This window comes from Tyto alba, unplaced genomic scaffold, assembly GCF_018691265.1.
Source record: "Tyto alba isolate M040663 unplaced genomic scaffold, T.alba_DEE_v4.0 Super-Scaffold_2, whole genome shotgun sequence".
NCBI classification, from domain to species: Eukaryota; Metazoa; Chordata; class Aves; order Strigiformes; family Tytonidae; genus Tyto; species Tyto alba.
This window is the reverse complement of record NW_024881282.1, coordinates 11,773,461-11,796,671: the sequence shown is the minus strand read 5'-3', so window position 1 is coordinate 11,796,671 and position 23,211 is coordinate 11,773,461. Positions and strand designations below refer to the sequence as shown.

General features: G+C 40.3%; 2 protein-coding genes and 8 non-coding genes across 24 annotated transcripts in view; 9 read left to right on the top strand and 1 right to left on the bottom strand.

Annotated features, from left to right (window-relative positions):
• The first annotated feature begins 34 nt into the window (after nucleotides 1–34).
• TAF1D (TATA-box binding protein associated factor, RNA polymerase I subunit D) lies at nucleotides 35–15,533 on the top strand. 10 transcript variants are annotated; one of them, XR_006165403.1, is made up of 15 exons: nucleotides 35–72; nucleotides 2,123–2,377; nucleotides 2,458–2,951; nucleotides 3,213–3,388; nucleotides 4,868–4,922; nucleotides 5,244–5,514; nucleotides 7,715–7,765; nucleotides 9,058–9,199; nucleotides 9,551–9,597; nucleotides 10,466–10,503; nucleotides 11,050–11,120; nucleotides 12,833–12,902; nucleotides 13,272–13,338; nucleotides 14,135–14,220; nucleotides 15,099–15,533. XR_006165403.1 is itself a non-coding variant. In XM_042793433.1 (6 exons), exons 2-6 carry the CDS (start codon nucleotides 2,136–2,138, stop codon nucleotides 5,361–5,363), a joined length of 1,062 nt encoding a protein of 353 aa, XP_042649367.1. In that variant the 5' UTR covers nucleotides 1,261–1,918; nucleotides 2,123–2,135; the 3' UTR covers nucleotides 5,364–7,301. The 10 variants fall into 10 exon arrangements, 1 of the variants encoding a protein (XP_042649367.1); XR_006165398.1 differs by having other exon boundaries at nucleotides 39–72; nucleotides 2,483–2,951; XR_006165402.1 differs by lacking the exon at nucleotides 35–72 and adding an exon at nucleotides 173–1,243.
• Nucleotides 7,506–7,577, top strand: LOC116961158. The gene has a single exon (XR_004406842.1). It is a non-coding gene; the product is annotated as a small nucleolar RNA SNORD5 (small nucleolar RNA).
• On the top strand, nucleotides 8,823–8,949 carry LOC116961156. The gene has a single exon (XR_004406840.1). It is a non-coding gene; the product is annotated as a small nucleolar RNA SNORA40 (small nucleolar RNA).
• Nucleotides 9,293–9,431, top strand: LOC116961150. The gene has a single exon (XR_004406834.1). It is a non-coding gene; the product is annotated as a small nucleolar RNA SNORA8 (small nucleolar RNA).
• Nucleotides 9,822–9,953, top strand: LOC116961152. Its single transcript, XR_004406836.2, has one exon. It is a non-coding gene; the product is annotated as a small nucleolar RNA SNORA1 (small nucleolar RNA).
• On the top strand, nucleotides 10,675–10,745 carry LOC116961148. Its single transcript, XR_004406832.1, has one exon. It is a non-coding gene; the product is annotated as a small nucleolar RNA Z40 (small nucleolar RNA).
• Nucleotides 11,652–11,783, top strand: LOC116961153. Its single transcript, XR_004406837.1, has one exon. It is a non-coding gene; the product is annotated as a small nucleolar RNA SNORA18 (small nucleolar RNA).
• Nucleotides 12,570–12,708, top strand: LOC116961149. Its single transcript, XR_004406833.1, has one exon. It is a non-coding gene; the product is annotated as a small nucleolar RNA SNORA8 (small nucleolar RNA).
• LOC116961151 lies at nucleotides 14,264–14,393 on the top strand. The gene has a single exon (XR_004406835.1). It is a non-coding gene; the product is annotated as a small nucleolar RNA SNORA25 (small nucleolar RNA).
• A 663-nt stretch (nucleotides 15,534–16,196) lies between the features above and the next one.
• The window catches only part of CEP295 (centrosomal protein 295), a 58,780-nt gene continuing 51,765 nt past the window's right edge, over nucleotides 16,197–23,211 (bottom strand). For all 6 annotated transcript variants that reach the window (XM_042792433.1, XM_042792432.1, XM_042792431.1 and 3 more), the window contains 7 exons: nucleotides 21,829–22,466; nucleotides 20,882–21,055; nucleotides 19,643–19,760; nucleotides 18,649–18,849; nucleotides 18,000–18,108; nucleotides 17,368–17,467; nucleotides 16,197–16,559 (listed from right to left, as the gene is read on the bottom strand). In XM_042792433.1, coding sequence (XP_042648367.1) covers nucleotides 16,512–16,559; nucleotides 17,368–17,467; nucleotides 18,000–18,108; nucleotides 18,649–18,849; nucleotides 19,643–19,760; nucleotides 20,882–21,055; nucleotides 21,829–22,466 — 1,388 coding nt within the window. In that variant the 3' untranslated portion in view covers nucleotides 16,197–16,511. The remainder of the gene's footprint in view (nucleotides 16,560–17,367; nucleotides 17,468–17,999; nucleotides 18,109–18,648; nucleotides 18,850–19,642; nucleotides 19,761–20,881; nucleotides 21,056–21,828; nucleotides 22,467–23,211) is intronic.

The following is a 23,211-nucleotide window of genomic DNA, read 5'->3' as shown; positions in this document are numbered from 1 at the left end:
TCGCGAGAGCCCCCGGCTCTATTTAAGCTCTCGGGCGGCCATTTTGAGCCTTTTACGGCGGCCGTGGCTGAGGTGGGGAGGGGTGGGGAGGGCGCGTTCAGTATCCGCCGGCATCCGCGGCGGTGGGAGCGGGGGGACCTGGGGGACCTGGGGGAGGGGAAATGAGTGACAATGAGTGGCGGCGGTATCGAGCCGTGCCCGCCTGGCCTGCCCCGGCGGAGGTTGTCCTTGGTGAGGGGGCCCGCTCGGCAGCGGTGCCGGTGGGGCGCCCCCGCTCTCTGGTAACGTGGTGGGTGCCCACGTACAAAATGTCCGCCGTGGCGCCGGTCCCAGCGCGTTGCTGGCAGCCGAGCTCGGCGAAGTGGGGGCGGGTGGGTGCGTCCATTCAACCTGAGGTAGATGTTAGCGAAATAATCGATGGCTCTTCTGGGAGGAAGGAAGCTTGCGTGAAATAATGAGCCAGTTACATGTTGGTTATTTCTTTCTAAAGGGATCTGTGTGGCGTTCTGGCTGTTAAGAACAGAGCTGCAATAGAGGCGGTGAATGATTTTTGAGCTACCAAGTACTAGCCTCAGCCTGTGTAGTTGGGGTGCTGTTACTGCATATGTTCCTGCTTTGATGTTGGACTGTTCTGTGGTGGGGTGTTGTGTGAGCTGATGGTAGCACTGCCCGCAGTTCGTCCAGGGCAACCCACATTTCCTCGCAGCGGAGGGCATTGGGCCGCTGGGCTGCTATTTCAAGTGCATTAGGGCGAGTTTAAGGTCTAGTGTACTTTTAAGTCTGCATTTAATGCTGCATTGGAAGGAAATGTTTTCATTCTGGAAGATGCAATGGGGTAGGTCCTGCCTGCAACAGTTAGATGATGCAAAAGTCATCTAAATGTAGACTATTCAAAAATCAATCATTGAGGTATGGCTGCAGCAGATTTCTGTTACTTTTATCCTCTTTGTCCTGAGAAAAACTTCGAGGTCACTGTATCTGTATGGATTAGAGAAGAAATAGGACTTAATATCATGAGCAGTCATAGCTGTTCATGTTCTATAGCCGTTTGTTCCGGCCTGCTAGTCTTATTCTTTACTGGTAATCTATATACATCTAGTGTATTTTCAGACTTCTCAGTTTGCTGTTGCATGCCTTTGTCTTTCCATGTGTTTGGGAAGCCTTCTTCCTGAACCTGCAGTAATCAGTACTCTGAAACATCAAACCATTATGCAGACAATAGCAGATTTTCTGAGAACATTAGGTGAGTTTTGCTATAATGTCTGCAAGTGCTAAATTGTGTGTAACTACATTTGAAATCATGGGTGTGATGATAGGTTCGTGAAACTGTAAAAAACAATAAAATTTAAAAGATACAGATCTATAGGGCTAGTAAATGATTTAACAAGCAGGTAAACCAACTCGAGGCTATTACATAGGAAGGACTGGTTCCTCTGCTGTGCTTCAGTCCCATTTGAGTAGACTTGAGCAGCTGAAGGGGTGGATTGGGTTGTCTTGCAAATTCAGCTGAAAATTAAGCTTTTGTTTGTGGGGCTATTCTACATGTCAATTGATAACCAGTGAACAAAGGGTCGATAGATATTTGGAGGAGTTGGCTTTAGGTATCATGTAGCTAGCAAAAGAACAGAGGGAAGATGACATTGCTTCTGATGGGGATGCTGTCTTAGATTAGTTTAAAAAGGTGAACCACAGTGAAGTGAGTATTTGCATATGATTTAAAACTGCAGTATCCTTATAAGAAGCAGTTGGCTACACATATGTGTTTATTTGAGGGAAAACTTATTCCTAGTAGGAATAGGATTAAAGCATTCAGAACTCTTCTACAGGTTTCTGAACACTGATGAAACTGAAGATAGCCTTGCTTTGAGTGGGAATTGGACCAAAAGAGCTGTAAAAATCCCTTCTGACCTAAATTATGGTATGAATATCTTGAGATAAGTGGCTTCAACATAACTTACTCTGAAGGTTAATACATTTGCTCGTGGTTCACAGGAAAATCTATGCTGAAGTTTGCTCAAGATTGTTCTTACAAGCTTATCCTAATAAGTGGAATGGTGGAAGGCTTGTTACCTGATGAATACAGAATTTTCTTGATTTTTTTTGAATTCTTACTGATTTTTAGGGCAAATTGAAACATGACTGATGCAGATGAATCCCAGGCTTCTGACTCCGATTATCCTGATGCTCAAGAGCTAATATGCAGTCAGCAGAAAGAACCAAATGAGGTACACGCATGTGAAACAAATAGACGAATGGAGCGTTCACGTTCAAGGCAAAAGAGTGCTGCTCGTGAGGAATCTTCAGATGAGCTTAACAGTATACATAAATCATCAGCTGCTTCAGCTGAGGTTTTACTGGACAGCAGTGATTCAGAAACGTGAGTTTTTTTTATCGCCAGTTTAGAATTTTTCATGTGAAGAACCTGTCACATACCATAAAACATACATTCTTTTAAAGTTGCATACCTTCTCTTTTTCTTCAGTGATATCTTTGCTGCTAGTAGCAGTGAATGCCATCCTCAGTGCTCCACTGCACGTTCAAAGCAAAAAAGGAGATCTTGGTCTTCAAGACAGCAAGCTGAATCTGTTGCAGGAATGTCTGACAATGAAAGTTCTTCAAATTCTTCTCTGTCCTCTCAAAGGCCAGGGAGATCATTGGAAACTTCCAAGAAGAAGTCAAAACTCAATTTGAAAGCCATTCTTGCCTATCACTTCAGGGGAAAGAAGTTTAAGGCTGCTGCACACCGAAAATTCCGGAGTGGCTCAGGGAAGAAGAAGAAGAAAAAGGAGAGAGAGGGTGAGAGCACACAGAAGCGTAAGGGGAGGCCACCATTGAGGATCTCCCCTCAAGAGCGAAAGAGAATACTTCAAGACAGAGGTCTTCAATTTCCTTTTGTAGAAAAATATTATGGGAGGAAACATCTTCCTTTAGCTATGGTTCTTGACTATGAGGTGAGTCCTCAGTTCTGTGGGGGATAATGTATTATTTTTTTACTTAGTGTAAAAATAGTTTAAATCGGCTATGTTGTGCTTCCATCTGATGTGCTACAACAAAACAATGAAACAGTTTTCCTGTTAAACAGACAACAGTGTCCTCTTTAATATCTTTAAGACAAGCACAGCTAAAATATGGGTGTCAATGTAATACTACGTAATACAGATGCTTTATAGTGGTGTTTTTTAAGATCTCACTTGATGTATTTTCTTCTTTAGAATGCAGCTATAAGGGGATTTTTCAAGTACATTAAAATGCTTAAATTTGAAGAACAGCTTAAACAATCTTTAACAGCCCTTCAGGCTAGTGAAGACTTAGAAAGAGAACCTCTGATGGCACGGAAACACAAGTACTTAGATGATGAAGGTCCCATTTCCCCTATTCAGGAGATGAAGTAAGTTAATCTTTTTTAGGTGGTATAAAACTTGCTTTTTTGTTATTAACTAAAATACAAGTTTGTATACAGGTAGATGCATCACACCCATTCCCCCCCGCCAGCTCTTGGTCACCCCCAGCCTGTTGGTGTGGGGAGAGCATCAGCACTGCTTTAGTTGCAAGTCCAAACCAGCACCATACAGGCTGCTATGAAGAAAGCTTAACTCCCTACCAGCCAGACCAGTACAATCTGCTGCTCTGCCAGTTGGAGCATTCAGGAGGTAGTATGGTTGGTTGTAGTAGCATGTGATTTTTGTGACAGAGTTGTACGTATATCTAGTTCAGTGCCTATCCTGTTCTTTTAACCTGTACCAACAGTTGTAATCTAAATGTGAATATCTGCTTATGGAAGCAGTTTATTTTGGGAACAAAATACTCAGCCACCTGGGATTCTGTGCTTGTAAATGTGACTTGGAAGTTCTTGTAGAATGAGATATTTTTAATCTTAATCTGAAGACTGTTCTTTCAATTGGTGATTTGTACTGTAAGTTTCTAAGCGGAGTGTTTCATGTCAAAGACTAAAGGACATTTTTTAATTTCCTTTTTACTTTATTAAGCTGAAGTATCATCTTGGGTCTTTCTGTTTATGGTCAAACAGTTAACTTAGGTGCCATAAAGGGATCAAATCATCAAGAACATGTAATGTAATATACTCAGCACCTTAAAACTATAAAGCCTAAAAGACAGTGTAAAGGTAGAAAGGTGTCTTTCAGCTACTGTTCACATTAGTAATCACTTAAACTGCTATTTTATGTAAGTTGAAGTATTGCGGTGAACCTGTGAAATGAGTAACAATAATTTGCTCTCTGACAAAAGAGCAGAAGAAAAGTTCTGTAGAATAAATGCAAGTCAGCTCACCCAGACACTCGGCTCTTCATACAAGAGGGGTACTAGAAGACTTTCTGGGTTTTTTAACCAGTCCTCTGTGCTGCTTGTCAAAACTATACTACTAAAATGGTCTCATCTTTTTCTAGGGAGTCCTTTAGCTTGAGAGAAATCTGTGGACATTAGTGGAATTGAATTTGATAAGTGTTTCATGTCAGTGTGGAGATAATACTTCTCTGTTACCGTATCAGGATAAAAGATGTGTACTCCTTAGCTGAGGCCTGTCCTCTTTCTTGATTGTATTTTTGTTTTCTAACTTGCTGACTTTCTAGCCTGTTTACTGGTGTAATCGAAAACATCAATACTGTTATTGATGTCTGCTACTGAATCTTTGTTCTGCAGTGAAGCACTGCTTCTGTCCTGCTGGTGTTGCTAGTTAGGATGTAATTCTGGTAGAAACTATCATTTGAGAACCTTATCTAGTAGTAGTATCTTACACCTACAAGCCACAGCACTTCCATATAAAGAGAAACCAGGGGTTGTGGTAGGAAAATAGTTTACATATTTTAGGTTACTATAAAAGTACAGAGGAATTTGAATTTTTATATTTCAGTGATGATGACAACTTGAATTCTGAAAATCAAGACGACTTTGATGCCAGAATAGTGGTAAGTAAATTCTCCTTAACTTCAGAAACTCTCTAACCTTCTTTCTCTTATGAGGTTAAAGAATTAGTAGATAATGTTTTCAGTACTTTATTTCTGAGTTTAGATCCAGAGTTAACAGTATGATACCTGAGTCCTGATCTGTAATGCAAAAAAAAGTTGTGTTGAGAGCATATACTTTCCTCTTCTAAATAACGCTGGAATGTATAAGAATTCTAGAGTTCTCTGAAGAGTTCATAAAGTTTCCAAAGTTACTACCAAAATCTTACCTTGGAAATATTTCAAAACTAGACTTGTGAATACTCTTGTCTTCCATTTTCTTAGGAGAACAGCTCTTTCATTCTAAGCAGCAAAATTCGCAGTAAGAAAAAAATCAAAGCCAAAAAAAACCGTACAAAATCAACTGAAGTGATGGAAATAGAGGGAGGGAATGTGCTGCTATGAACTCTGGGCTTCTGTAAGAATCACCTCGGTGAAAAGAAAACTAAGAAATGAGTTGGCAGTGATCACTCAGACACCTTCACTTGTTTTGAAGCATTGGTCTGAAGTCAGTGTTGAACTATCAACCAAGCAACCTCATCAGATTTGGTTTAAGGTGAGTGTATGGAGCTTGTGTCTGAGACTGTTACAGAACAAGTTTCATGTCTCTGCTAAGCTTTTAAGTGTCTTCTGTGCTGTTCTGTATCAAGTGTATAATGTCCTTGATTCAGTGGCTGGTAATCTTGCTGAAACACTAGCTTCTGCAACTTTTGTTAACCAATGGATCATAGAATTTGTGTGGTTAAAAATAGGAAAACAAATTCCAAATACTGCAACATAGCAGCTGCACAGTAAAGTCTGTGCATGTGCATCCATACATACATATGTTCAAGTTACAAAGGGCAATTTGGATGCCTGTCTTTCATAGCTGACTTCTGTGAGTGGTACTGGAGAGGTTATTTTTTCCGAGTCTTAAGGAAATGCAAGTTATGCTTTGAAATACTTTGAGAGCTAAGTAAGGGTTGAAGACAAAATTGATGCTTAATGTAAATCAAATGCCAACAGTAAAAATGCAAAAGTGGTTAGTCAAACAAAAGTCTTGCAAAATATGGTTAATGCATTTAAATGATGATAAAATCAATTTGTATGATTGAGGTTGTCTATTCCATGTGGAATAAGTTTTCAGAAAGCTATCTCTCTGCTCCTGAATCTAATTCAATAATCTGAAGTTACAAATTATCTTAAAAATAACTGTAGCAACATAGTGAATCTTGGATGAAAAGAATTTTTTTTTTTTTTTTCCCCTCTTGCCCTCCTGTCCAGAATGGGTTCTGATGTAAACATGACTAAGCAGAAGATGAAAGCTCTTTATAATGATAGTACTTAAGGAGCACTGCCCCAGTTGCAAATACCTTTCTCAAAGGTGTTTTGACATTTGGAAACATGACTAGTGAATGTTTAGAAATGGTCTGAATACTAATGCCTAGATGACAAGGCTGTCTTGGTAGCAGTAGAAATAAAAAATATTTTAAAAAGTCTACTTGTGAATTGATAAGATTTAGAAATCAAAGGGTGATATGCCTCATTTAAATAATAACCAAATTGCTGTCAGCAAGAAACTTAACCACCTGTTCAGCAAGTAAACATAGTCTGTGCCAACAGGAATGATGTCAGAAAAATTCTGTATGTATTGATTTAATTTCCTTCAAAATGTAGCTGACAGTCTTAATTTACAGTAGGTCCTCAGTATAATGAGGTCAAGTTTCATTCCTTGTATATTTGGATTAAGGACCCAGATCTTCGTAAAGGAAGTTTGGGGTTTCCCAATTGCAGCTTGGTAGCTCTAGGTGCTAAGACTGCAAAAATTAGTCTTCAGTAGTTGAAGATTATATTTAATACTGGTCCAAAATTGATGGCTAAATGTAACTCGGATCTACCTGAGAAATACTCTGTCTTTGTCCTGGTTTTGGCTGGGATAGAGTTAATTTTCCTTCTTAGTAGCTAGAATAGTGCTGTGTTTTGGATTCAGCATGGGGTTTGGTATGAGAAGAATGGTGATACCACACTGATGTTTTCGGCTGCTGCTGAAATTTCAAGGACTCTCGCAACTCCCCATGTCTTGCCCGTGTGCAGGTGCACAAGAAGCAGGGAGGGATGCACGGCCAGAGCACCAGACCCAAATTGGCCAGTGAAATATTCCATATCATGCAATGTCATGCTCTGTATATAAGGGAGGGGGGATTCTGCCTTGCTTCTGGGATTGCAATTGCAGGATCTTGGTATTTTGGGATTGTTAGCTGGGAATGGGCTTGGATATCAGTTGGAGGGTGGTGAACAATTGCATTGTACTTTCTATTGTTACTGGCTTATTTTATTACAATTATTAAATTGTTTTTATGTTGACCTATGAGTCTCTGTGCTTTTACCCCTCCACTTCCCTCCCCCATCCCCTGGGTGGGGGGAGCGTGAGCGAGCGGCTGTGTGGTGTTGGGCTGCTGGCCGGGTTTAAACCACTCCAGGTTTCAATTACTCTTCCTGGATCTAGGAGTGGGCTTCTTGCTTGGTAAGGCAGAGCAAGGTGGTATCTGGAGTCCTGCTCATTCTGCAGTTCACATGATGAATTTTTCTGTTCAACTGCTGAGTGACTCAGAAATGAACTAAATTTCAATTCTGATTAGAACTGGAAAAACACAGATGAAAATAAAGATTAGAACTGCTAAATTGATTGCTGAAACCTAGCTTTTGGCTTTAGGAATCTTCAGTTATTTGACCATATCTGAAAGTTCTTAGCACTTTGCGTGCTTTTTTTCTTCTAGTTTATGTTGTTTTTGGAAGTTGAATACTGCTCAGTTTTCTTGACGTGCAAGGTAAGCTGTTACTTGGTTTGCAATTCCTGTTTTCTTCAGGTAGCTTTTTTGCTTTACTTCACAAAACATCTTTGAAAAACAGTATTCCATAGTTCAAGTGTGAATATATTAGTGTTTCATAGCTGTGCAACTTCTCTGTGAAGCTTCCAGAGTATTGAGTTCACTGCAACATCTTTTATCAGTCTGACCAAACTTCGAGCCTGTAGTCTCTGCTGGAATGAAAACTAAAAGTTCCAAGTTCTTGAATACTTGTGTATTAAATGCAGTTTTTGTTAGAAGTTATATATAGAAATACTTTGTTTTTACCTGGCTTTGAATGCTGCAGGGAAACCTAATCTTGTCTGGTTGGTTTGGACACTATCTGGGACCTTCTCACCTCAAGATGTTGAACTACTGTACACTTAATCTCCTGGTGGTGCCCCACCCATACTGTCTGTACCTGGGTGTATTGTACAGCTGCAGTTTCTGATCACTTCCCTGTGGTAAAATTTCATCTTGATGCATGTCCCATGCAAGAACAGGGGCCACAGCAGAAAGAAGCTGGTAGTCTTGCACATATATATTGCTAAAGCTGGTAACCGTACCACAGGGTGTAACTGTATTGGATGGTTTAACCTTGCAAGTTCATGTGGCTTCAAGAGAGTCTAGGAAATAGCATGGAAGAAAATGCCATATAAGATTACTGAATAGAGAAACGTCTTTAATGTGGAAAGCCCTGAGCTAAAGCTGAGCAAGTAATGAAACTTCACAGGGACATACTTAAGGGTGATAGGATGCAGGCATCTGCTTTGGCCACTGCTGCAGTAAGGGTACTGGACTAGAAAACATTCGTTTGATACATCATAACTTGTTCTTATGTCAGCATATCTGATACTGAACCTCCGTTGCCGCAGTTACCTTAGTCCAAACTACACCTGTCTCTAAAAATAGCAGTAGTGGAAGGAGACAGATATTAATGTTTAGTAGACTGAGCAATAACTTGAATTTTGTGTATTGTTAAATGCTGCTTCAAAACCAGTGAAAAATAAGACTAAAGTTGATGCAGTCAGTCTGTTCCAGCACGTGTTCAGTTTTTGTCTGTTGCTGTAGACAAAAACCTGGAACCTAGTGCTTAGAAAAAACCCTTCTTTTGCAACCCACAGCTGATGAACATATTAGTTGTGTTACTTATATGAAGGGACAATATTTGCATGTATTCAAACAGCAGTTTGTTCAGATGGTTAATCCAGGGCATGAGTTTCACGTTTCCAACTTGCAGAAGTGTAGTTCAGTTGTTACTGGTTTCTTTGCAGAGTCTGCAAATGAACACAGCAGCTCTGCAGTGGTGAGCACTTGTAACTTCTTTGGCGTGCTTGAATTCTTGCAGCTGTTTGCCCTTCTGATGTACAGATCTATTACTTCGGTGGATTTCTGTGAAATGCGTTAGTGAAAGAGGTGAGCTTTGTGTTTCTTTTGAGCTTCAGCATAAGAGCATTAGACTTCTTCAGACAGATACTATTTTCACAGCAAGTAATCAGACTTAACTAGTGCACTGTATGGTATCTGCACCCAGCAGTGTCTTCCTGATGGGGTGTTCAAAAAGCAGTGCTACAGTATTTCAACAGCTGGCATCGTTGGTTTTCATGCAGATGTGCTGGTTAAACTTGGTTTTTCTGTTGAAACAAGTAGTTCGAAAGTTTCTTATTGGGAAGCTTGTCAACACAACGTTTAAGAACTGTGGAACTGTTGTGGGATAAAAGTATAGTCAAATCAGTGACCTTGTTCCGAAATATTTCTTCTTAAAAGGGCATTCCTGTGATGTCTGGAACACACTGGAAAGCTTCTACTTAAGAGTAAGTATTGAGGAAATAGTTGTTTTTCCCTGGGTGAAGGTTGTTGGATGGGGATATAAAAGCTCACGCCTTCAGCTTTTTGCCTGCCTTTCTCCAAAGAAGCAATACTTTATTTTGAAACAGAGCCAAGTACCACATGGCAGCTAGTGACATGTTTCTTTAAAAGTTAACTGGCTAGGCTTCAAGAGGGAAAGCTATTCTGCAGACGTTGTGAAGAGTTGTTATGCCTCGTTGTTCAGCAAATAGACACAACTTGCTGTGTGTCTGAATTGAAAAACGTGGCTAGAAGAGCAACAGGTTGTGCTTTCCTCACTGTAAAGTTAATTGCAGTGGTGACAATGAGACCTGTAACAGATTTACTTAGTGGGACAATTATGCAAACAGGTCAAAATGCAGCTACTGTAAAATCCCCAGATGGGCTTGTTTTGATGTTTTTGTGTTCTGCATCGTGCCTACTAAAGGAAGTAGAATTAGCAGGTAGAAGTTACATGTAGTGCAGCATTCTTGTAGATGGTTTATTAGAGCATATTTGTAAGCTGTCTTCAAATGGTGTTCTGTACGTGCTTTCTTTACATCACAGTACTGGCTGACTGTTGGGTAGCTCCCTTAATTGTACCCTCTGTGCCATAAGCTTCCAGTTCCTTAAAATGTAGATAGATGTTGTTGATCATTGTGTGATAGACTGGGCCATGGCTCTGATTTTTTTAAAAGAAATGCTTTGTTTTGGCATTAGCATTCAGACAGGATAACAGTATTACAGTCTGCCTGCTTCATATTGAGTATGAAAGTACTGAAGTCTTAATAAATTACTAAAATACTAAAGAAACTTGGAACTATTACTCAGATGCAACAATTTACTACTTTTTAGGAAGTCCACATGACAGTCAACTCTGAATTAGCATCTTGGTAAGTTGGTGTGATTGTTTTAACTCTTGCCTGTTGCAAGTTAGCTGTCTAACTTGGTGAAGCTGGTTATATTGCTGTGTTTTTTTTTTTTTTTTACTGAGAAGATGCAGTGTTGCTTTAGAAAACATAAGAGCTTATCTCCCCCACAAACTTGAGAATGCTCTGAGAAAACTGTTGTGATGATTGGCAAAATGTTCAACTGCTCTGAAGAGAGTGAGTGAGAATAGCCTTTCTGAACAAATCGCCTAAGTGTCCTTTTCATGTCACTTGATTCTGGGCATCTGAGTGTTTAACATGCAGTGTTTTGTGTCAGTGAGCAAAGATCATGGCTCTGACTTTCTTATAAAAATAAACAGGAAGTTGTTAAGAGCTGTCCAATTAAATAGGATAACATTCAGATATTATAGTAGCTTTAAATATGATTCCAAATAGAGGCTATCAGAAATGCCCGTGGGGTTAGAACTCCTTAAGTACTAAATACTGCTCTAGGTTCTGCTGGTTTGTATGCACATCCATACAGTTTGTAACCTTACCTTGCTTTTTCAGGGGGTAATTAAGAGAAAATCGTAGAAGAAATGCAGGATGCCATTCCACAGAAATCTGAAGCCCCTTTTATGGTTAGTATGACATCTAAGGTTCTGCATATTAATGACTGAAGGGTTCTGGTTTTCAGTGGCTGGAAGTCTGTATCAAATCAAGCTTACTGACTTGTGGAGGGTTTCAGAGACTTGTTTCAGCACCGTGTTGCTATATTTTAGCATTTACTCTGTTAAGAATTTGACTTTTTGTCCAAAGAACACTCGTACAAATTCCTCAGTCAAACAGGAGGTGATTAGCTTAACTGCTTAAACTGATAGTTTTGCTTCTACAAATAAGTTAACACTTTGCAGGAAAGTTACAGGGAGGATTTGGAGTACAATTTTGTAGTTAATACCCTTTGTTTGCCTTTCAGGTAACATTAAATTTTAGCATTAGAACTGTTGCTAATACGGAGTTACTTCAGCTTCCTCAAATGTTGGTGTATCATTTACCTTCCTCCTTCTCCCAAATGTCTTGAAACAAGTAAAAAGACACTTAGTAGGATCTGTACGAGATACCTTTCCAGTTGTCTTAATTTTTATCTAGTGTTAATTTATAGTACCAGAAATGTTGAGGTCTATCCCGATAGGATCTCTTCTGTAGGTTCGTGTCGTTGGAAACGCCTCACAGAATAAACTTGTGGTTTTGCTTTACCCATTGAACTACTTGTTAGCTCTGTGGGATAAAACTGCAAGACAAATCTCTGTAGACGTAGCGTCCTAGGAACTGTAATAATGCGTTCTGTTCTCCTTTAGGCACTGATTTATGTTTTTGGTAAAAACGAAAAAATCAATTCAAGTGGAAAAGCTTGGGAAGAATCAAAAGATAGTGCATTTGGGACTTCAAGCATTAACTACTGTGTTGAATTACACGGGCTGAGCTTACTGTTCAGCCAGGTTTTTGTATGGGTACCTGATTTGTAACATCTTCTTGTGGTTTGAGTTTTCTGGATGAGTTGAAGCAGTCTATTCCCCCTCTGATCAGGAGTGATTATTATTTCTTGTTTTGGTAGCTGTAGGTAAGAAGAGACAGCACTATGGTGTCTAAACTTTGGAGTAACTTGATAAACAATGCTGCATTTCTGTTCTGATCAAGAGATGCTTGATACTTTCATACTGAGCAGCAATACTTGGGTTATATTTAAGACCCAAACTTAAAGAGTTAATTACTGAGCAGCTCAGCCAGTTTACTACTATACAGTTAAAATTCCTGGCTTCTCTACAGAATGTAGGGTTTAAAGTAAAACAAGCAAAATATTCTGGAAGTGTAAATCCTTCATGGTAGGAATATATAAAAACTTAGAAGAATTCTGAAGCTGCTGTTCCTATTAGGTGAAATTCATGGAGTCTTTTCCTTCCTAGTTGCACAGCAGCTTTTGTGAACTGAAGAATAGATCAGTGTAGCTTATGACTAGACACCAGCTGGTGCATGTAAAAACCCTGAATGTTAAAATGAGCTGTTGCAGCTGAAGAATGACGGCAGCTCTTTGCACTGTATGGTATCTGCACCCAGCAGCATTTTGCTGATGGGATGTTCAAAGAACAGTGCTACAGGACTTCAGCATTAGGCATCGTTGGTTTTCATTCTGTTGTGTCTGTTAAACCTGGTATTTTTGCTGATACAGTCTTTGTCCTCTGAGGATTTGAGTGCACTTGCTTTCTATTTTCATGTTCCAGTGTGAGAACTAGTTACTGGCTTCTGGAACTCAGCAAGTCCATTCAAGTTTATTTTTCTTTCTTTTTTTAAACAGGTGCTTTAGCATACAGACCAATGTGGATTTTGCTAGGATCAACTGTGGAAGATAAGAGCCTGTTTGACAGGTAAGTGCTGAGTTACTTGTCAGCTCAGTTTTCATGCAGCTGTTCAGAAGCTTGTGTGCTAACCTGGTGTGGGAATATAACAGAAGAGTAGTGAGGATTAAACACGTTCAGTTGTCTCAGTTGCAATTCCAGTTGCAGCTGCAGTGTCAAAAAACATGTGTATCATCCTAATTGTTTTAGTTCTATGTGCTTGACAGTAGAACATCTGTGTTTAGATAACACAGGCCTGTGATAGAGACCTTATTGAACACACTTGATAGTCTTGCCCTGCTGTGGGGAAAGATCAGAGCACAGCAGAAAATTACACCTGCAAAAATCCCTGATGCAGGTGAAAGCAGCAGGTTTGACATACTTGTCTTCTCTTTCCAGCTACCAAGGACCAAGCTTCGCTGTGCCTCTGCCTGGGTGCTGCTGCAGAGATCCCCCAGGTCACAAGGTAATGAGAATAAATTTACTCCTTGCGTTTTGTGGTGGTTCCTGCTTCAGCTCACACACTTGGCATGACTAGAACCATAACAGTGACACTTGAGTGAACTGTTCAGGCAATCTGCTCGCTCCAAATGTGAGCAGGTTGCTTCTCTGTGAGTCAGCCGTGTGTGTGTGTGTGTGTGTACTTTAAGTGGATGTCACAGTTGTGCAGTAATCTGTAGTACTAGTGTCTGAATTAAACTGCTCTTGCTTGTGAGGAATTGCTCCATACTTGTTCAGGCTTATTGGCACACAACTTGGCTTACATATTGGCAGGATTGATGGGCCTCTTACGGGAAAGGATAGGAAACCTGAATATTTATTCAAGCTGGTGGTAACAGCAGTGAAAGAAGAGTACCTGGTCATTACCAAGGCTGCTAGGATGTTGCTGTTTCTAGCGAGTTGTGGACATGACCGTAAAGCAAGTCCATCAGACTCTTGCATTGCCACGTGATGTGGCACCAAGTCTGCTGGGAATAAAGTTTTAATGTAGGTCAGGGACACAGCGCTGCCTTCTGCTGCTAGGATGGGAGCAGGGTCCTGCCGAGCTGTAGGTCTGGGGCTGTGCTTGGGCAGTTCCAGCACTTCAGCTGCAGAGGAACAAAAGTGCCAGTTGGAACCTTTGTAACTTGGACTCCAGAAGCCACCGTTGATGGTGGTGGTTGTGCACACACAATCAAAAAGGAGACACAAAACTGCTCCATGCAACTTACATCTAACTTTGATATTAACTGTTCACTTGCACTAACCAAATGTGACTCTAGCCCCTAGTGTCTGCCACCCTGCCACCCGGTCACTGCATGTCAGAGGGCTGAGAAACCACCTGCGTGCCACCAAAGTGAGTCTGAAGGTAAGGGCACTCAGCAACATTGCTGGTACTAAAAAGTATTTCAAGGTCACTTCAAAGAGGGTTTGCGTGGCTGAAAAACCAGCAGCTCTTAACGCGGTGACCACATACTGAAATCCTCTGCAGGATGCCGTGGACACTTGGTGTGTGCTATGGTCTATTTATGAGGAGATAAACCTTACGGAGTGAGGTCTCTTGGAGTGAAAAAGGATGTTTATCTGATCTACTGCCCGTGGGTTTTCTGAGATGCTGATGTAGGGGAGAGGCTGCTTAGTTTCATTCTAAAATCAGTTGATTTCTGCAGGCTGTGAAGGTGCAGAACAGGTTGATACAGTTGTGACAGGAGCAGTCCTGTATCTTACCTGCTGCTTGTGTGCTTGAAAAGGGCAAGGGAGCTGGTGAACAGGCTGCCCAGGGAAGTGGCTGAGTCACCCGCCCTGGAGGCGTTTTACAGTTCAGTGGTGAACTGGGCAGTGCCAGGTTAACAGTTGAACTCCATGATCTTTTCCAACTTAAATGATACATGATTCCCTTTCCCTCAGCAGTGATACGTTCCTATAGCTGCAGGGAAGTCTTAGAGTAGGTAACCGTGGAATAGGGAGGTGAGGGAGAAGTCCAGGGTGGGAATGGTGTGGGCACTCTGAGTAGTTCCAGGAGAGGGATGATGATGACCCTGGGGGAGCTGGCACTGGAAAAGTGTGCTTTTGCTCCTTAACATTTGAGTGAGGGGGGGACTGTGTGCATGCTCCTTGTGTTACTGCTTTTATATACTTGAAATTAAATTGCTTCAGAGGCAGCCATGTTATGCTAAGTGTGAGGAAGACAACAGTGTTCAAATGACCTGTGAGTACAAGTGCTAATAGATGCTTTTCCTCTCTCAGGTTGTGGTGATGTTCCTGCAAGTCTGCTGTGAAGAACAGTGCAGAACTCCTCCAGATAGAAAAAGAACCTTCTCTAGAGTGTTTAGTGCAGTAATTTAGAATTGAACATTAATTATAATTTTCCTTACTGCTTTGTAAATTGAAATAGTGCATGGTATTTAGAAACTAATTCAGAAACCCAGGGCCCCTTTGCCCTTACCCTTTCAGGTAGGACTTGCCTGTTTTGCCCTTCTGGGAGATGGAACAAAGCTGCCTGCTTGGTGTTGCAGAAGAGTGAACTAGGCTGAACATAGCAAGTTGTAATTTGACTAGGAAAGGCTCCATCGGCTCTTTTCCCTCACTCCCCTGTCATTCAGCTCAACTGTACTAAAGCTCTGGAGAGGTATTTATTCTGTACAGCATGTCACAGCATTTAAATAAAACTGATGCCTGAAAGCTGCAGCTGAGGTTATTTCCTGGTGCTATACTGTAAGCAAACAAGGAGGGGGTGAGCAGCTCTGGGCGGGTGCCCCCCTAAGCATCCAAATACGTGTGGGGAGCAGCCCTCGCAGAACCAGGAAGGTGAAGAGAGGAGAGACTACACCTAGGGCCTGTTGCACCAAGCTTCTACCTCCTTTAACTCCATCAACTGACATGCTTGTTTTGCCTTACACTCTTTACTTGGGGGTGATGGGGATGTGTATGTAACAGTGCTTTAGCTACTCTGGCCTGAAAAAAATTTAGTGAAAACAAGCCTAAAGTATAAACTGCTCATTAGAAGTAGGTTTTCTGGGACTGTTCTCTGCTGCATTTTAAACAGGACCTGGTTTAATGAAATGGTCCTGCTGTTCCAGGTGCTAATAACCAAATTCAACATTGTAGTAAAAGTTGAGCTTTAACTTTGTCCTGATGATGTAATTACTTAACTGCACTGGAGCTTGGAAAACTTGCACTGAAAAACTACCTTTGGAAGTAGTAACAGTCTAAGGCTTTCATTCTCTTCCTGCCTTGAGGTGCTTTAAGATGTACAGCTTGACTGCAGGAACTCACATTTCCTAATCTTAAATCAGATAAAAATTTCAGCTTTACAGAAGGAAGTAACATCTTGCATTCTCAGGGTGCAAGTCTTAAAAAATTTATTTGAAAATACTTTATACATGTATATTACAGAAGTTAGTGTGATCTCCCCTGAACACCCTAATGCACACTATAAAATATTAGTGTCCATCTACTCAGAGTCAAACCATGTTTAAAGCTGTAGTCAATCTGTTGCTGTAATGATCTCAGTACAACAGGAGGGAACTGCACTAATTTTGTTCAATTAGTTTTCCTACAGCTTTAAGCTGAGGATGCCTAATGGCTCCACAATTAACTTGGAAGTTTCAGGGGTGCCTTGGATTGTACCAATACCATAGTACTAAAGTCTTGTGCCAGTCAGTGTGCTTCCCAAGTCTTCTTGCCCCGTAGTTTCTCCAGCATTTTCTGCAAATAAAACCACAAGAGTACAGCAAGTATAGCTTAAGTGACTGCACTAAAACCCAGCACAGATAGGTGGGCACAACTGGGGTACTATTTGTGTAGAACCTGAGCATCACTAACAGCCAGTGCAAGTGTGCTTACCTCTTTTCTGTTAATTATGGAATCTCTGAAACAATATAAAAAGAGCAACACTTTACCCCAAGAGCTGAGGCAGGCAGTGCTGAAGGCAGGATTTGCGCCTGGAGCCCCCAGGAACAGTCCCAGCCAGTTGGGAATCCCTGAGTATTTCCTTCCTTCAGGTGCCTGGGGACAGGCACAGGGACCATGCACATGTCCTCTTGTTCCAGAGCAATGGGAGGCAAACCCAGGCAGGATTCTTGCAACCTGAGGTTAGGTGTGCTCAACCAGGCAGAATCTTCAGCTACCTGGAGTAGCCAAAAAAACTCTCTAAAAACTGCCTTATACAGGAGATTTAGTCAAGTTGGGACTAATAAAAAACTTCTGCCTCTCTTTTGCCAAGTAGACTTTCTAGCAGCTGGAGTCCCTAACAGCCTTTTTGCTCATCTTCAAGTCACCAGAAAATTTCAGCCTTAGGTAGACACACATTTTAGAGAAAATTTCAGCTCAGTCACAATGTTAACAAGGAAATTCTTAAGTGGGGTATACCAAGAGCAGCACTGAAAATCCAGACTGGTTTGATGGTCTGTTTCAGTTGCACTCACCACAGAACTACGTCTCAATTAGCCTGAGTAGAAGCTCAGTGAAATCATGAGAACTAAGCAGGTAGGACAACATTGTAGCAGACTATTACCTTCTGAAACTCTTTAGCCTTCTCTCTGTTTTTAGCGTAAGTTTCTTGCCTTGTTTTTTCTTCCTTTCCGATTTTTACTTCTGCAAGTTGATTATAAAGTCTGTCAAAACAGCAGGAGAAAAATTGTGTGGTGTTGAAAGTGGCCAAGCTGGAATAAGTTAACAAGCTTAAGGGTTTACACTGTCTCCATTGCTAGAATTTCAGAAAGGAAATTTTGACTCGGCTCTCCAGTAACCTAGAATCACTTCACATGCCTCTTCAGCTGCATCTAACAAACACCCCATTCAGGAGTTGTACTTGCTGCGTGTTACTGTCAGTAAGTGCCCAAATGCAACTGTGAACTTGGCTTTAAATTTAATCTGGTTTCACACATTAGCTGACACAGCTGCTGCCTTAGCACGAGGAAATGAGCAGGCTGCCAGCCCCGTTTCTCACTGCCCGCTGTGCAAGGGAACTTCCCAACAGGTACCTGGATCAAACACGCTTGGCCTCTCCCAGCTGTTTCGTGTGGGCAGTACTGGGTCCCACTGGAAGATCACAAACTGCCCCAACTGTCCAGCAGCTTTGACAAGACACATGAACTACTACTGGTTTTCAAATTCAAACTTCTCCCACTTGTGTTCATGCAATACCTTAAAGTACGCTGCTGCATTTCAGTTTCTCCAGACTTCCTGTTCTCTGGAGAAGACACTTTCACTTCTCCTGCTTTCTTCAACTGATTGACAACTGCATCTTTTTCTCCTTAAAAAAAAAGCCAAACATATCTTACACTTCAATCTCTAATCCAGCTAACTCAAAAGCATGAGAGGTTTTCATAGATTTTTTTTAAATGACATTACAAAAAAAAGAAATAAGCTAGCAGAATGGAGATGATGTGTTAAAAGTAAAACTTCACAGTCTCACTTATGAGGCTGTTGCCTGTACTTTAAGCCAGCCACGCTTCTCAACAGCCAACTTACATCTCTAATGTCTGTTAATGGGGAGTTCTATCAGTTTGCTTAATATGGTTGTTCTTTGATAAACAACTATTCTTTGCAGGGACAATTTAGGATTAGAAAAGTGTGGGCAGGTTGTAAAAATATGAAGAGGACCTGTAAGGGCATTTACAACACTGAAGAGGGAGCCAGACAGCAGAAAGCTCCCTGCATCCCTGAGAAAACAAACAAAAGAGTACTGTAGTCTGCAGTAGCAAAGATGGAACAAATGTGACATCTATTCTTAGATACTAAACAGCAACTGAAAGAATACCTAGTGCTAAGTCTTGTCCCCAGATAAACCTACCAGAGGTAAGAGACGCCTTTTGCCTGCTTAACTTCTCAGGCTTTCCTCTCTGGAACTGTCTGGCTTCTGGCTTTTCATTTTTTCTGTCTCTATTTTTAATTTCTTCTACCCTCTTCTGAGATTTCTGGATGAAGTTGTTCTTTCTTTTTAAAAAAGATTCTTGCAAACTTCCAGGTGCAGCCGCAAACTCCAGCAGCATCACTGTGACAGAAAATGAAGAGCCTGAACATTTCTCACTTTTAGCAATGAGCAGTATCACCCCTAGGAAGTCATGCATTTCAATGTATTTCTCCTGAAATGCTGGGCTTGACTACTTCTGCAAATCACACTAGGAGAGTGACACTGTGAATGAGGAGTAATTTTGCAAAATAAGCAGGAATTCAGACCAATGGAATCTAATAACTAAGCAGGTCTGCCAAGACAAACACTGTGATAAATACTGCATCGAAAGCATCTTGATGCCTCAAAACGTATCAAAGACCTGAGAAGTCCATAGCAATGGTTAACTTCTGTCAATTCCTGTCTTTCATGTTACTGCTGTTAATCTTGGACAAAAAATATTTCAATATTTTACTGGTGTTCCACACTATCATCAGAATAGGAAAAAAAAAAAAATTTTTTTTGGCTACCAAGCCCAAGTTTGGAGACTAACAGGAAATAAAAATTGTATGACAAACCAGCCACAAAACACCAGAAAATTTTTCAAAATTAAGTAGTTACAGAAAACCCCACCCAGTGTATTGTAGGTATTATAAACTTCAATTAAAAATAGCCTGGCATAGGAAGAGACAAGTCAATACTTCCTTGTCAATAAGACACAACTTAAGCCTGGGTCAAATGTACTACAAACCAAGCCTGAACAGCAAGGTGCATTTGCCTAAGTAAAAGAAATTTTGCTTTCCAAAGGAGAGATGTACTTTATTAATGATTTTAATACTATAAATAAAGACTTCATGTATCTCAACTTCAGTGTATTGAAGTTACACCCAATTACCTGCAGTCTGATGTGATGGAAAGTGACTGTCTTTGGGACTCTGGGCTGTGGAAGAACTGTCAGGCCTTACGAACACTGAATAATCTGCATCTGGAACTAGTGGTAAAAATTCTCTCTCCTGTTTCAAAAGGAATCAGTGATTGGAAATGCTTAAAATATACCAGAAATTTGAGTGAAGTGGTAGTGCTGTACGACTAGCATGGACCCGATGCAAATAAGACACACTCTTTTGCCTTCATAGCAGATGAAAGAAAAACATCAGAAATGGATCTTGGTAGTAAGTATTAAAAGCCTACTTTTTAAAAACATATTAAAAGTTTTTAAAAAGCCATTAAATGTCCTTTGCCCACCAGATTTCTGTTGCATCTTAATATGGGGCTGCATAATTTCAACTCAGCAGATGTGTTTTTCTTTCCCCCTGATCTCTCTAGTTCTCCCTATCATTCTCTTACTCCCGTGTCTCCTTCCCCCATTCTCAGCAGGAAGGTAACACCCACTGCAGACGTACAGCCTCCAGCTGCCAACTTCCACCTTACTCACATTACAATTACTTTAGAAAAAGACATCCTTAAGCCATTTTTAGGATCTTCTCTAGGTGCCCTCTGCAATCAAAACAGTATCTAATCTATTCACTAACAGACATACATTACTTGGTTCTGCACTACTGATTCAGCACCCAAACTACTCCATTATTACAAACGAGCTCCTCTACAGTTTATGGCTTTTGCTTTGTACAAGCAAATAGCAAAATGCATATCACAGGCAAATTAAGCATCCCAGTATGATGAGCTGATCATATTTTCCCCATAAACCTCAAACTGCCATGTGGGCCTGGTATAGCTCCATCCACTATGTGAGGAATTTTCCTTTTTTCCTGTTCAGTTTGTTGCTTTTGTTTTGTCCTGTCCCACCCACTCCTCTCATTCAAGACTTTCACTAATGGGATACAATTCAGTCTCGCAAACACCAACAAGACAGTTCTGTTTCTCAGCAAGTCTTCCCAACCTCTATCTACACTGATAAGACAAGATCATAGTGATTTTAAGGAATAGTCCAAATCTAAGATCCATTAGGTCTGTTTGGAAAGCATAGCATCAAACCAACATGGTCGAAGGAATTACTGAACTCGGCTAACCCTAACATTCTCTCATTTTGCAACAGTGGATTAACTGCTACAGTGGGGCCTCTCATTATGATTAAGACAAAGTTAAAATCAGAACTACATTCAGTAATACTCACCTCAGAAAATACATTAAATTTGGACTGATCCACACATGCTGCATTATTGATTTTACCCTCCTTACTTTTCTCTTGGTTAGTATGTTCAATATCTGATTCTGCAACACTGATGTCATTTGAGCTTATCAGAGTGAGTTCAGGCTCTTCCATAATACCACACCCAGACTCTGTCTCCTAGAAAATAAATGATACAAGACATCAGTGTAAAAAAAATATTTAACACCCCCCCCCCCAACTATTTCCATCAATAGCAACAGCTGTTATCTTGTTGAAGAGCCTCATTCAACATGTAGAAGAAAGAAAATCTGACCCCAAGCAATAAATGAGATACAGAAAGAGCATTTTGCCTGAAGTTGTGATGTATGCACACCCTGGAACCTAAGTTCAATGCAAAGTATTTTATATACCAGTGTTAAGAAAGCCCAAACAAATAATGCAAAGCAACCAAACACCACCACCACCTCTCCTCCACTCACCTCAAGTTTAAATTACTTAGTTCTAGGGCAAACTTTTTTTTTGAAGCTACATCAAAGTAATTTCCTTAAATTTGCTTATGCTTTGGTTAAATTATTTAACTCCATGCTTCTAAATGGGATTAGGGGCTGTTCAGTTAAGTAACCATGCCACACAGTACAGATGCATATGCTAAACAAACTGATGCTAAAAGGAGGAGATGCAATAGACACACTATAGCTCCTCCAACAGTCATGGGAACTCCAGCTTATTTTAGCTACTGCTAATTATTTCAGTGCTATAATATGAAAAAAGTAGTAAGGCAGAAGTCTAGGAAGCACACAAGTCAAACTAGAATTGTAAAAACCAACATTTGCCAAGCTTTCAGATATTAATGATCTAAAATAACTTGGTGCAACAACAACAACAAAAAAAAACAAACTAACAAAATAAGTCTGAACAAATTATTGCTTTTGGAAATCTGTTTTACTCACCCAGACTGGAATACGACAGGAGCTTCTGGGCACAGAACTAGAATATTTTTCATGTCTTTCTAGGAAAGACACATTCTGCTGTACAACAGCCTGTAAATGGATGTCTGAGTCTTCTAAGTTGGCTTCCCTAGGAATCCTCGAAGATTTCTGTACTCCAGGAAAGCTTTGATCTGTCTCCTTTATCTTCATATTGCACTGAGAATCCAGCTCCACAGGTTTATTTGCTTCATGTACATGAACTAATTTTTCAGTAAGCTTCACATACTTATCAGGTGCCTCCACAGGTAATTTTTCAGAAGACACAGTCTCTTTTAATAAGTGTTGAGGGAAAGTTTCATCCACTGTAACGGGTGTTGTATTTAGCTGATAAAATGATTTTTGCTCTTCTAGTGAATTCAGACTTTCATTTCGCAGATCTTCCATTGAACACTGGAGATTAATACATTCCATGTTTCTTGCCAGTTCTTCATATTCTCTGCTAGATGAAAGACAACTCTCATTGCCCCATTTTTTAATTCCAGGGGTTTGTTCAAGAGATCTCTGTAACACAGTGTTAAGGTCCACCAGCTGATCAGCATTCGGACAGTGATCGCTCAGAGTAGATTCTAATTGCAGTTGGTAAAAAGATTGTTCAGATCCTGTTTTAAAAATTATCAAGGAGTCAAAATAGTAGCTAACACAATTTCAACTTTAAAAAGTCCCTCTGTAATAAGACTTTTCAGTAACGCACAATAAGAAGTCTCATAAATAAGAAGAAACATTTTGTTTAAAATAAGTCTGCTTTAGTTTATTCAAATGTAATGCCATCAACATTACATAAAATGCCTCCCTCACTGCACACAAAACAGTTTCAAGAAACAATGCTTTCTGTTGCTTCTTACAATACGTTTAGGGACAGACTTCATGATGGTGCTGACATAACTACATTGAAAGTTAATAGACTTTACAACTTATATTCTGTAAATAGAAGTCCTTTGAATCCCTTTCAGGCCTCTAAGTTTCTAAAACAGGAAGAAAACAATCCAAAACACAATTACTTGGACAGAAACTCTTCGAAGTAGAAGAAAACATCCAAACTGGAACAATTATTACTGTTTCTACAAGTTATAATACTGCACCTTACGTTATCTTTCCTTTAGGATCTACACATCTTTTTTTTTCCAGAAAAGGCTGGGAAAAAAAAAAGATCAAGTAACATTTTAATTACTGGGGAGGCATTGCAGCAGTACAGCATATGTCGAACAGGCAACAGGGCTATTTTTTTTTTTTTTTTTAAATATGCCTCTGACCTAAGTTTGACAAAATCGGTTACACAGACTCCAGCATCATGCTATCAATAGGCTTTTTATACACACAGGAATATACCACAAGCCTTCAATGGTT